General features: G+C 39.1%; 1 protein-coding gene across 9 annotated transcripts in view; it reads right to left on the bottom strand.

Moving 5' to 3' along the window:
- Positions 1–12,344, bottom strand: part of LOC116720932 (zinc finger protein 708-like) — a 74,765-nt gene that overhangs the window by 18,254 nt on the left and 44,167 nt on the right. For 6 of the 9 annotated variants that reach the window (XM_032564436.1, XM_032564432.1, XM_032564435.1 and 3 more), the window contains exons 1-2: positions 7,124–7,408; positions 3,888–4,319 (exon numbers count right to left, since the gene is read on the bottom strand). In XM_032564436.1, the coding sequence (XP_032420327.1) occupies positions 3,888–4,319; positions 7,124–7,322 (631 nt within the window). In that variant the 5' untranslated portion in view covers positions 7,323–7,408. Of the gene's footprint in view, positions 1–3,887; positions 4,320–5,830; positions 6,186–7,123; positions 7,409–12,344 lie in introns of those variants that run through there. The other 3 variants (XM_032564438.1, XM_032564439.1, XM_032564440.1) reach the window with 3 other exon arrangements.

Genomic DNA, 12,344 nt, shown 5'->3' on the forward strand with positions numbered 1-12,344 from the left:
AACTTAAACATGTCCCACAGAACAAATTTGGAGTGACAGAGAGATATTTCAGAAATGTAGATGTGAAGAAAACCATTTGCATGTTTCTACTTGGACAGTTTACCAGTCTCCTTATATAACTGGTCTGGACCCCTGAACTGAAGTGAGAACACTACATTAATGTTTTTACCAGTCCTTTAGACTGATTTTATTTTTTACATTTAACAATAAATTAAAATGAAGATGATGCACTTTTAGCTTCAGCTGAATAGAGATCACGGGCAGAAATCCCAGGAGGCTCGGGGGGATCTGGACCCCCGTCAATCTTAGAAAAGTCTAGAATTGTGCCTCCCTAAAAAGTTTTTATTTCACTTCATTTATTTATTTCAAACATCATAGAAATATAAGATCACATGCATGAACAAGGAATGCAAAAGTAGGCCTGTCATGATAAATCTAGCTGAACTATTGTCTCAGAAATTATTGCAATAAACAATAGTATTGTTTGAAGACCATTTTAAACTGTAATAACTGTAATGCAAGCACATTCTGCCAAAAATAAATACACTTTATGTTTAAAAGAACACTTAACACTGGAACTGGTAAACAAAATAAACAAAACAACCAAAAGCAAAAATAAAATGGACTCTCAGTCGCCATTACAAAATGCACTTCAATAAAAAGTAAACACAACATAAAACCAAAATGGAAATAAAAACTACATTCAACCAAAAGAGTACAGATTATGAAGTCTGTATACTATATCAAATTTAAAATTTTTGGTTCCCTCTCCGGTCAATGATTCAGTCCAATGTGTAGGAGGAGCAATAACTGCGCTGAACGGTACAGGCTCTCAGAGCCGCTAAAGTCAGGAGCTAGCTGTGGCTCTCCAGCACAAACAAAAGCCCCTCCAGTAAGTAAATACTTACAGCAAAAGACATGTAACACCTTTTATTTACTTTCACTGCTCAAGAGGAAGAAACCCATTAACAATTGCTGGGTTGCAGACACGTGACCCGGATGCCGTGCAAAATTCAGATGGGGGTCAGGAAGTGAATTTCTCCAGTTGAGGACAGAACATAATAGATACGAAGCAGAGACCTAAAAAACAGAGCAAGCCTCAAAAAAAACCTAATGGAAATACTCGCAAAGCAAGCCGAGCAGAGCTGAGCCCAGCCGGTGGAAAAGGGGCATAATGTATATTACCTTACTGTCCAAGTGTCTAAGTAAGTGTCCAATAAAATATCTGAAAATACAATTTAAACAATGTTATCCTTAACTGTTAGAAAGTGGGCTCTCCAAGCTCTGGCACTGCAACTCCGGTTTATAGCCATAGATTGTCGATCCACTTTTCTTCTCTTTTGTTGATCTGCCTCATTGGAAATAAAAACTGGCTACATTGCTTTAATAGACTTGAGCTTTTTTGTCAAAGGTAGCAAATGTTTCAGTCATATTTTGCTCTCTAACTTTTACGTCAATGAGAAGAGTTTGAAACGGGCGGGAGGGGCTGAGCGTTACAACTAGCTGACAGCTCTGTGTGGGAGCCGAGAGAGAAAACAGAAAAACTGAAAGGTATGCTTTTATTTCTTGCCATCATCAATTTTTTTAAAACCACAAAAAATTTAATATTTGTCCTTAAAATCCCTGGTGCTTTCATCGTTACGTTTAAGTTACGATACTTCCAAGCAGGGGCGGAAATTCAGGGGGGGCAGGAGGGGCTGCGGATGGGAGGCAGAGTATGACTTCATGGATCCAAGCCTTTATCACGTCAGAGCTGGAGAAAGCGGCCCTCTCCTGTTGAGTATGATGTATGTAGGATTATATAGTATGGTGCCCCAGTCAATGTTGACTCATGGTTGCTAAAAACCTTACAAGACCGACTGATTTTAGTGACATAGTGGGTGTAAAATATTGAATAAAATGTGCTACAGGACTGGTTTTATTTACATTTAACTTTCTGACACACAAAATTACAAGTGGATCGTCCATATTGTCTCCAAGTGTATTCTGGGTAAAGCTGGTCACCGGCCGTCCACCAATGTCATCATCAGTCACTTGGCAACAGATGGCAAACTAGCTAGAGCATTTCTACAGACTAAGTTAACATGAGTGGAGCTCCAAAGTGGAAAGGATGGAAAAAACAGAGCAAGGAAAAGCCAAAAACTGAACGCATATTTTGTTCCTCGTCTTGGGAGACGAACCGAACCCTTTTGTTGGCAGCGATTCAGACCCGTCAAAACTGGCAGCCCAGCGAAGGAGCTGGACTAGTTACAGGTAGCAACTCTGACATTATTCACAAATGTGAGTTAACTGTAGACTGATTGTAAACTGGATCAGCCGAGCCGCCGAGCTTACGTCCCCTTTTCTCTCTGTCGGTGGTACAGCGGTGATGTCAGGGACAGACGGCTGAGTTATAGTCGCTTTCAGCAGTTCGGGTTGAGCGTTTTTGAGCCAAGACAGCAGTATGGTGTTTATAGTTAAGGTTTTCATTGGAGCCGCCTTGAAGAGCATCTTCCAGATCGTCTAGTTTGTGCGAACGGCAGCGCGTGATCCGTACCAAGTTACAAACATCCAGATGTGCGCGAGGTGCTGCGACATACTGCGCATGCGGCGCGAGCCGCTGCGTTCCTGCTTCAACGCGTCAACAATAAACCTAGCTTCAGCAGTTGCTAGCTGCTCCAGGCTCTGAGTTGAAATTGATAAAGTGTCAAAATGATCCGAACCCATCCGCGGTTCGTTGTTGTACTTCATGACAGGTGGATTTTGAATGACAGTTTCTCTCTGTGGTGGTGAAACTTGTAAGATCCGCTGTTGCGGGCATGTCTATGTTGTAAAGTTAAATTATCATGAGCTTTATTATTTGGGTATAAATGACCCGGTCATTAGCCCCGCCCCCCGGCTGACTTTTTCAGTTAGTGCTTCCAAGATTTTCATTAGTTCTGCATACATATAGGTTCTCAGTCAACCAGGACATGGCAATAAAAAATGTTTATAAATAAAGCAACTTAACAAGTTATAATTTAAATAACACATAACTTGTATCGAGAGCCACAATAATAAATCTACATTTATGGGAAATTTGATCAAGTGGAGTTACTCATTAAAACTTGTTTTTATTTAGAGCCTTAAGTTTTTGTAAAGGTGTAGCAGAGATTAGATCTGTGACACTGAACCAAACTCATAATTAAACATTTAAATATTAGTTTGACTAAATATGGGTCTCAACAGTTTGTTTACTGAAAAAGACTCGTTTGATGTGCATTGCCACTTGCAAGTCATTTTTAGTCTTTCAACCTGAATACATAAAAACTTTTTAAATCGCATTTTACAATATATGTAACTTTGAGGAACTCCCCTTGTTTATGGTCCCCCCAATAATGAAATGGGATTTCCCCCCATGATAGATAGGACCACAGGTTTGATCTGCTAAATCAGGGCTGTACAACCTGCAACTCCAGACCTGCAAGTGGCGCAATTATTACAATAAACAATGAATTATTACCCTTAATTGATTAATCCATTTATTCTGTGCTCCTATGAAAAACAACACAACTCGTCCTGTGTCTCCCCCTCCCCTTCCTAATAACCTCCACTGCTCTACTCTGACCTGGATGTGTGTGGATTATTATTTTTTTTAAGATTTACAAAATCACGTATCAGCTTACAAATGAATACTTTACACCTTATATTCCAGATTTCCAGCATTATAACAATTGGAGTAATATACTTAGTCAGGGAGCTTGACTCAAACACGTTTTCTGTTTGTCCTGAGCTACAAAACTATCAACCTCTGTAGCATCAGAGCTAGCAGCTAAAAACAGTTCCTGTTCAGACCCGTTGAGAAGCAACTGGAGCTGCAGCAAATATCTGTCTGCAGAGAAAGCATCAGCAACTTTATCCAGACCTACCAGAACTTTGTCTCTGCAGCTCCGATCCAATTCTGTGCAGCTTTATTTGTGGTTTCCAGTTGATCCCCATCATTCTGGGCTCAGCTTCCTTCTGGACAAGCTGCTCTCCCTCCTGACTGCTGCAGAGGTCCTTCTGGTCCTGTCCAGTTGGTAAATGTTCTGGTGGTTGCTGTTCAAGTTGAAGCCCTGAAGAATCTAGCTCCTCCTTTCTTACGTATATTAGTGGATATTCTATTTCCTCATGATTGAGCAGTGTAGGTTCTGGTTTGTTTTCTTCTTTTTTAATCCTTTTTGGTTCTGGTTCCATCTGTACCTCTTCAGTCCACTGATCTTCTGCTTCTTTCTGGTCCTGACTGGACTGAATTGCCAGGCTCCAGACTTGTTGGATGCCAGGAGCTTCCTCCTCATTGGAGACACTTGGCTGTTGGAGGTCTGTGGGAACAAAAAACGACATAATTCATATAATTTAATTGGTGACTATCTCATGGATCAGCCTGGTTTGTCCTGGAGATGGTGGCCTGTTTTGTAGAGTTTAACTGAAAAGCAAGTCAAGTAACCGCCTCACAAAACTTTTCTTCAATAGCTTCTAGGTCATGTATTTTTTCCTCTTTCCTACTTAACCCTCTGATGCGTAAGTGGGTCCTTTTTGACCCAGTGAGGTCATCTTTTTGCAATATCTTTGTAATGAAAAGTCTTCATCACTTTATATTCCAGGTACAGTGAACCCTCGTTTTTCGCAGGGGTTGCGTTGCGAAAAGAACCATTTAACTATAAAATAATCATTTTACTCATCAATACGAAGTACAGTAGGACAAATTGTGACTCGTGTATTTCACTGTGCCTCTGACTGTGACACTGCGGCCTGACTCCGCTCTCCAGTGGCTTTTTCTTCTGAAGCCTGAGGTGCAGGTGTGTTTTTTCGAGAGAAGAACATAATTATCGGTAGTTGTTGTCACTCTTTTTTCTTCTGGGCAAAAATATTTGCCAAAATTTGCCAAGCTGTATTAAGTATATTTAAATACCGTAACGTTATTGGCACACAGGTAGAGAAGAAGCACGAAGACTGTTTAGCCAATCAGGACGCAGAACACAATGCACTGTGAAGAAAAACTGAACAAAAAACTCTGCGAAGCAGCAAAGCCGTGAAAGATGAACCGTGTTATAGCAAGGGTTCACTGTATTAAAATTTTTAATTTACCTTTTAAGAAATATTCTGTTTTATGTTACTACCCCATTCTTCAGCGAGTGGGTCAAAAATGACCTGCATTAATTTCCTATGGAATTTAATGGGGAATTTTTGTTTCTTACCAACTGTGACTGTCAGAAAAACATTTGTCTGTGAACCATACACACTGAGTCCTAAGTGTCACCCCTGAGTAATGATACTTTACACAGCAAGAACTTTTACATATTATCTCTTTTTTTTTTTTTTTATCTCACAAATGTGTGCGTGAGTCAATCATGAATACTGACAGTGTTATTGTCCCGAATCAACATATTAGCCTTTTTTGAAGTTAGTTAACACTAGTTATCCAACCAAGCTAGGTGACATTACTGTCTATATTTTATTGTGCATGTGTATTATTTGTGTGTGCGCGTCTGTGTGTGTCTGACACCGTGGATGATGTGTTGAATGACAAGCAAAACCTGTTAATCAATGTGTTCAAGGCTCTTTCTTTTATCATCTCAATAAATAAAATAAAATTCATAGCCATATAAATGAATGCATAAATAAATGAGCTAGAAAAGAATGGAGTGCCTTCTCCAGGCCAAGGGGGATGTTCTGCCCCAAGTAGAGGAGTTTAGGTATCTTGGGATATTGTTCACAAATGAGGGAAAAATGGAGCGGGAGATCATAAAAACTATTTTATGTAAAGCGCTTGATTTACCAGTTGATCCAAGTTCCTACCCTCATCTATGGTCATGAGCTTTGGGTCACATACGAAAGAACGAGATCACAGATACAAGCGGCTGAAATGAGTCTTCTCCATAGGGTGTCTGGGCTCTCCTTTAGAGATAGGGTGAGAAGCTCGATCATCCAGGAGGGACTCAGAGTAGAGCCGCTGCTCCTTCATGTCGAGAGGAGCCAGTTGAGGTGGCTCGGGCATCTGGTTAGGATGCCTCGATGGTGAGGTGTTCTGGGCCCACTCTCACAGGGAGGAGGCTCTGGAAGACTCAGGGCACGACTAGGTTTCCCTGCTGGCCTGGAAATGCCTTGGATTTCCCCGAAGTTGCTGGAACAAGTGGCTAGGGAGAGCGAAGTCTGGGCCTCCCTACTTAGGCTGCTGACCCCACGACCTGACCCCGGATAAGCAGAAGAAGATGGATGGATGGATGGACAAATAAATGCACAAATACATATACACATAGCAGTAATGTTAACTAGAACATGACCTTTCTCACATATGTACTGCTCACACACATAATGGATATTGACATTATCCCATTGTTGTAAAATTGCCATTTCATTTTAAAATATTCTACAAACTGTCACAAATGTTCTACAAATGAAAATATTTCAAACAAGAAATAATTCTTGTGTGAAATAAAACACTGTAGAAAGTATTATCCAAAGCATTATTTTGAATTAAAATGACAAAAGTAGCATAAAAACACATTGATTGCAACACGGGTCAAAAAAGACCCACTCACGGAAGACTGTATGGTCAATCACTCACGCATCAGAGGATTAAGGAAAGTTTCTGCTTGAGTCATAGGTTTGTGGTCCATTTCTATCCTAATGAAAAAGATTATAAAACTTCAGATACTTCATAACGAGATATAACATACATAGAAAAACTTCACGAAAGCCTCATATTATAGCAGAAAGAACGATGGACACCGTAAGAAAGGCGTACAGGATTCAATTATGCCGCATGAACTGATTATTGCGAGGAAACGCAAAAGAAAAAAAATCCCCATGTCCTTTAGGGGGCTCCGTAGTGTGGACGGACAGCATGTAGTTATTTTTTTTAAGATTTAAAAAAATCACATATGAGATTATAAATGAAAAATTTACACTTTGTATTCCAAATTTCCATCATTAATAACAATTGGGGTCATATATCAGTCATGGGGCTTGACTCATAAACACGTTTGTGCTAGCCTCTGTAGCTAGCAGCTAAAGCAGTTTCTGTTCAGCCCCGTTTAGCAGCAGCTGGAGCTGCAGCAACTATCGCCGCGGACGGATCTCTGCTGTCTTCAGTGAAAACATCAGCACCTTTATCCAGACCTACCAGAACTTTGTCTCTGCAGCTCCGAACCGACTCTGTGTAGCTTAATTTCTGGTTTCCAGTTGATCCCCATCATCCTGCGCTGAGCATCGAGCTCTTCCTCGTAGCAAATGATGGTTTTTTCAACCTCGGTGAAGATTTCTTGAGCAGCAGCAGTTAGTCTCTCTCTGATAAACTCTCTGAGATGCTGAGCTGAAGACATGGTTGCTGAAATATTAGCAGGAATGGGACAATGCAGCAGTTTTCTAGCTTAACCCATGCGGTCTTCTTCTTCTTCGTTGTTTTCTTGGCGGCTAATATACAACGAAATTGTTGCAATACTGCCCCCTGCTGAACTGGTGTGTGGACAGGCAATAAACGGGGGAAAAACAATTTCGTATTAATTGATAAGTCTTTATTGAGACAAAAAGTAGTCCATACCCCTTAGAAAAAAATAAATAAAATATTTAAATCATCAAGTAAGAAAAGACACATCCATCGCAAAGCAGATAAACAATTATTCAAATAGTTTTTAAAAAATCTAGAAATATATCAAAAATTGGTATTTATTGCAATTGTCAATGTTTTTATTTTTAAGATGTTTGATACATCCAACTTTTGGATGTATCAAACATCTTGTAAAGGGTCACACAGACAAAAAGTAATGACAGCAACTCCCTCCGCAGTGGGAGCCAATATTTCTGGCTCCCTGGGAGCAGGGATGAATCTAAAACCTGCAGGATATTAAATGTTGAAGAATTGGGCTGGAGACCTCTGGAGTAGGCAGTTCCAACCTGATCATTCTGATGTATTTCAGAGTACTTGAGACTCTAAAATGGTGTCTATTTTAACAATTCAAATACCTAATGTACCGTAATACACACGAACATATTTAGTGGAAATAATTTTGGCACAACTAAAGAAACTAACATCAAATGTTTTCCTTATATCTGCTATTGGGGTACAGCCAGTCAGCAGAAAAAAAAGTCTGGCTTTTGGATTTACTACTTTGCAAATGTAGGCAAGTAGCAGGTCAAGTAACATAACACCTCAATATCTGAACTTACACATCAGTTGAAATCGTCTTGAATATTCTATAGTCCTTTTTTAGCAAACTCGATAGTATAATTACCAAATTTCTCTGGAATGGGAAGGCCCCTCGTATACGCACTCAATTCTTACAAAGACTTAAAAGGCTTGGGGGGATGGCCTTGCCAAATTTTAGATATTATTATTGGGCTTCAAATATTAGACTTTTTAGATATTGGCTCCAGTCAGATAGCCCTTCTTCTCCAGCTTGGCTTGTTATGAAGGCCAACTCTGTAAAACCTGTGTCCTTGGCAGCCTTACTACATTCACCATTACAGTCCTCAACTAAACCGTATACTTCTTCTAATAAAATAGTTGATGCATCCTTGAGGCTGTGGATGCAATTTAGACGGCATTTTGGCTTGCAATCTCTTTCTGTCTATTCCCCTATAGCCTCAAATCATACCTTTCAGCCGTCTCTCACAGATGGTATCTTCCTGTCGTGGCGGAGAACAGGAATTTCAACTTTTCATGATATGTATATTGATAATACTTTTGCCTCATTCCAACAAATCTCTGAAAAGTTTGATATCCCGCGCCATCATTTCTTTAGATACTTGCAAGTGCGCAGCTTTGTCCGCTCTACTTATTCAAATTTTCACACCCTTCCCAAAGATTCACCTTTAGACATTTTTCTAAAACCTACTGTCAAATTGAAAGGAGCCATATCTTTTATTTACAATCAAATCATGCTTCTACCCCCACAAACCCTGAATTCCTATAGATCACTTTGGGAGGAAGACCTTGGACAGACCATTTCAGAGGATCTTTGGACACTAATCCTGTCATTGGTGCATAAGTCCTCTATTTGTGCCAGACATAATCTAATTCAATGCAAACTTGTGTATCGCACTTATTATACTAAAGCACGTCTGGCCAAGTTTTACACCAACGTTTCTTCTGCCTGCGATAGATGCCAACATTCTCCAGCCAATTTTATCCACACTATCTGGCTTTGCCCTCAGCTTTCTAACTATTGGTCCAAAGTTTTGCTATTCTGTCGGAAATTTTTGACAAGAAATTGGAGCTTGACCCCTTGACTGCTTTGTTTGGAGTTGCACCTCCACAGTCCACCCTGTCCTCCTTTCAGAAATCCTCCTTGGCTTTCTTGACTTTTTTGGCACGGAGAGTGATTATAATAAAATGGAAGTCGCCTCAACCTCCAGCATATACCCACTGGCTTTGAGATACACTGTATTTCATTAAACTTGAGAAAATCTGTTTTACTTTAGGAGGCTCTTCTACGAGATTTTTGGGTTTGTGGAGCCCCTTATTAAGAACCCTTAGATTAATTTCCCTAATATTCCAGACTGATAAGGTAGTACGTATGTAGCTGATGTTTATTATTCTAATCAATATCTCTTTTTCTTTCATCTTTCTTGAGTTAAGTTTGGCTGATACATTAACAGTGTCCTCTGGCACCTGATTTTTTTTAAATTTATTTATTTTTAATTTTTTCTTGTTTTTCGAGTGTGTGTTTGTATGGGTTGAGGGAAAGAAATGTACATATATTTAGTATTGTGGTCCTTTTTATTTTATTTGTTTATCTTATGATGTATCTGTTTCTGTCCGCCAACGCAATATGTTTACTTTGACTTGATCCATTTTATGTATTTCGTGTAGGTGTATATATGTGGGTATAATTGGGCTTGTTCTAGCACAATTATGTTTGTATTTAAAGGTACACTGTAACTGTATAAGTATTGCATTACCTTTACACTGTACCTCATGTTAAAGCATAAATACATTTTGGAAAAAAAAACTCATCCTACATTAAGACAATGTGTTTTTAATCCCACTTTAATTAGTAAAACATGGCATTCTGGTTCTCTGGAATATAAATGTGATGAGACACCAAGACTTCTTTCACTAAACTACTGTTCAAAAGAAGAAAGAAGAGGGAAGGACTGCTGCAGAGGTCCTTCTGGTCCTGTCCAGTTGGTAAATGTTCTGGTGGCTGCTGTTCAAGTTGAAGCCCTGAAGAATCTAGCTCCTCCTTTCTTACGTATATTAGTGGATATTCTATTTCCTCATGATTGAGCAGTGCAGGTTCTGGTTCCTCCTCTTCTTTTTTAATCCATTTTGGTTCTGGTTCCATATGTTCCTCTTCAGTCCACTGATGTTGTTTCTGGTCATAACTGGATCTACTTGCCAGGCTCCAGACTCGTTTAATGGCAGAAGCTTCTTCCTCATTGGAGACACTTGGCTGTTGGAGGTCTGTGGGAACAAAGGATGACATCATTAATATAATTTAATTGATGACTATCTCATGGATCAGCCTGGTTTTTCCTGGAGATTCCGGTCTGTAGGCATCATACGGTTAATATCAAATAAGTTTGTAGAGTTTAATGGAAAAGCAGGTAAAGTGTCCACCACACTAAATTACAGCTGTGGCAAAAATGCTCTAAAGATATTAATCCAGAAGTACAGTTTCAAACAGATATTATTTTTACAATTAGATGTTTAACTTTAGGGCATTCACACAGTAAAGAAATCATCTTACCTTAAGACAATAGATTTTTAATTTTACGTGTAACCTCACATTTTAAAGTTGTTCAGACTGTGTAGAAGTTTAATCAGTAAAACATGACATTCTGTTTCTCTGGCTTATAAATGTGATGAGACACCAAAACTTGTTTCACTAATCTGCTGTTCAAAAGAAGAAAGAGAAGAGAGCATTTTCTATAAGGCAGATATATTGATGTTCAAAAGGAAGTGGATCCAAGAATATACTGAAATGACTTGCCTGAAATGTAAACCTATTAATTACTGCTCCAATTGTGCATCTAGATTAGTAACTGGAAGTGTGAGAGATGAGGCTGGATGAGTTTCTCTCAACAACACACTCTGAGGGAGATAGTGGTGCAGGACAAAACATCTCCAGGTCTCCCTGGCCCGGTCCCAATGCTCAGACTGCACCTTACACCCCTCTATGAAATGTGGACTCAGTCGAAGTGTACATACAGAGTACGTAGATTATAAGCTTGCAAACATTTGAGAATTGGGAAAGAATTTGAGAAATTATTCTGACTTTGTAATCCAAAATGGAAGGACTGGTCACAGTTTAGGTATTTGTCCTCCTAAAAAAATGACTGCCAAAAAAAAAAAAAACATACTAGGAATTTTTGCTTACAAATGAAGAACATACACTTTGCATTCCATAATTGCCTGCACTGATAATAATTGAAGTAATATATTTAATTACGGGGCTTGAATGATGTCCATCTGGTTGTCAGAGACTCGTAAACACGTTTTCTGTTGCAACATTTTGTCTTGAGCTACAAACCTATCAAACTCTGTAGCATCAGAGCTACAGTTCCTGAAGCTGCAGCAACTATTGCCGCTGACGGATCTCTGCTGTCTTCAGTGAAAACATCAGCACCTTTATCCAGACCTACCAGAACTTTGTCTCTGCAGCTCCGAACCGACTCTGTGTAGCTTAATTTCTGGTTTCCAGTTGATCCCCATCATCCTGCGCTGAGCATCGAGCTCTTCCTCGTAGCAAATGATGGTGCAATACCGTCCCCGACTGTAGTGGAGTGTGGACAGCCGAAAATCAAGTAAAAGAAGCAACTTATTATTAATTCATAAATCTTTATTACAAGACAAAATGTAGTCCATCCAATTTAGAAAAAAAATAAATACACAAATCATTAAGTAAAAAACATCACAAGGCAGATAAACAATGACTAATAGTTAAAAATGTTAGAAATATCTAATTTCACTATATGTTGCAGTTGTGAAGTTGTTTAATACATTCAATCAGCACAAATTTTTACATGAAATTCTTCAGGAAAACATTAAAAGTTGGTATGCTACTCATGGCAAACAGTTGACTTGCAGAAGTTCATCGTGGAAATCTGAGGAGGATTCTGAAAGCGTCCTGATTGGCTACTTGCAGTTTCTTCATCATAGTTTTACTGTATTTACACCACAGATGAGCTATATACAACGCGGTGCAATATGTTTCAAAAAGGAACATTTTAACCTTAACTGGACAGATGCTAATTTTCAGTGCCAATACATTAGCTTGCATACAGGAAGGAAACGTTATGATAATCCCAAAGGCTTTTGACCGACAGGGGTTCATTTTTATATAAATAGAACAAATATTACTGCCTCTGTCTATAATATAATTTTTTGTTTTACTTGGTTA

The sequence above is a fragment of the Xiphophorus hellerii genome, chromosome 6 (assembly GCF_003331165.1).
Source record: "Xiphophorus hellerii strain 12219 chromosome 6, Xiphophorus_hellerii-4.1, whole genome shotgun sequence".
In the NCBI taxonomy this organism is placed as follows: Eukaryota; Metazoa; Chordata; class Actinopteri; order Cyprinodontiformes; family Poeciliidae; genus Xiphophorus; species Xiphophorus hellerii.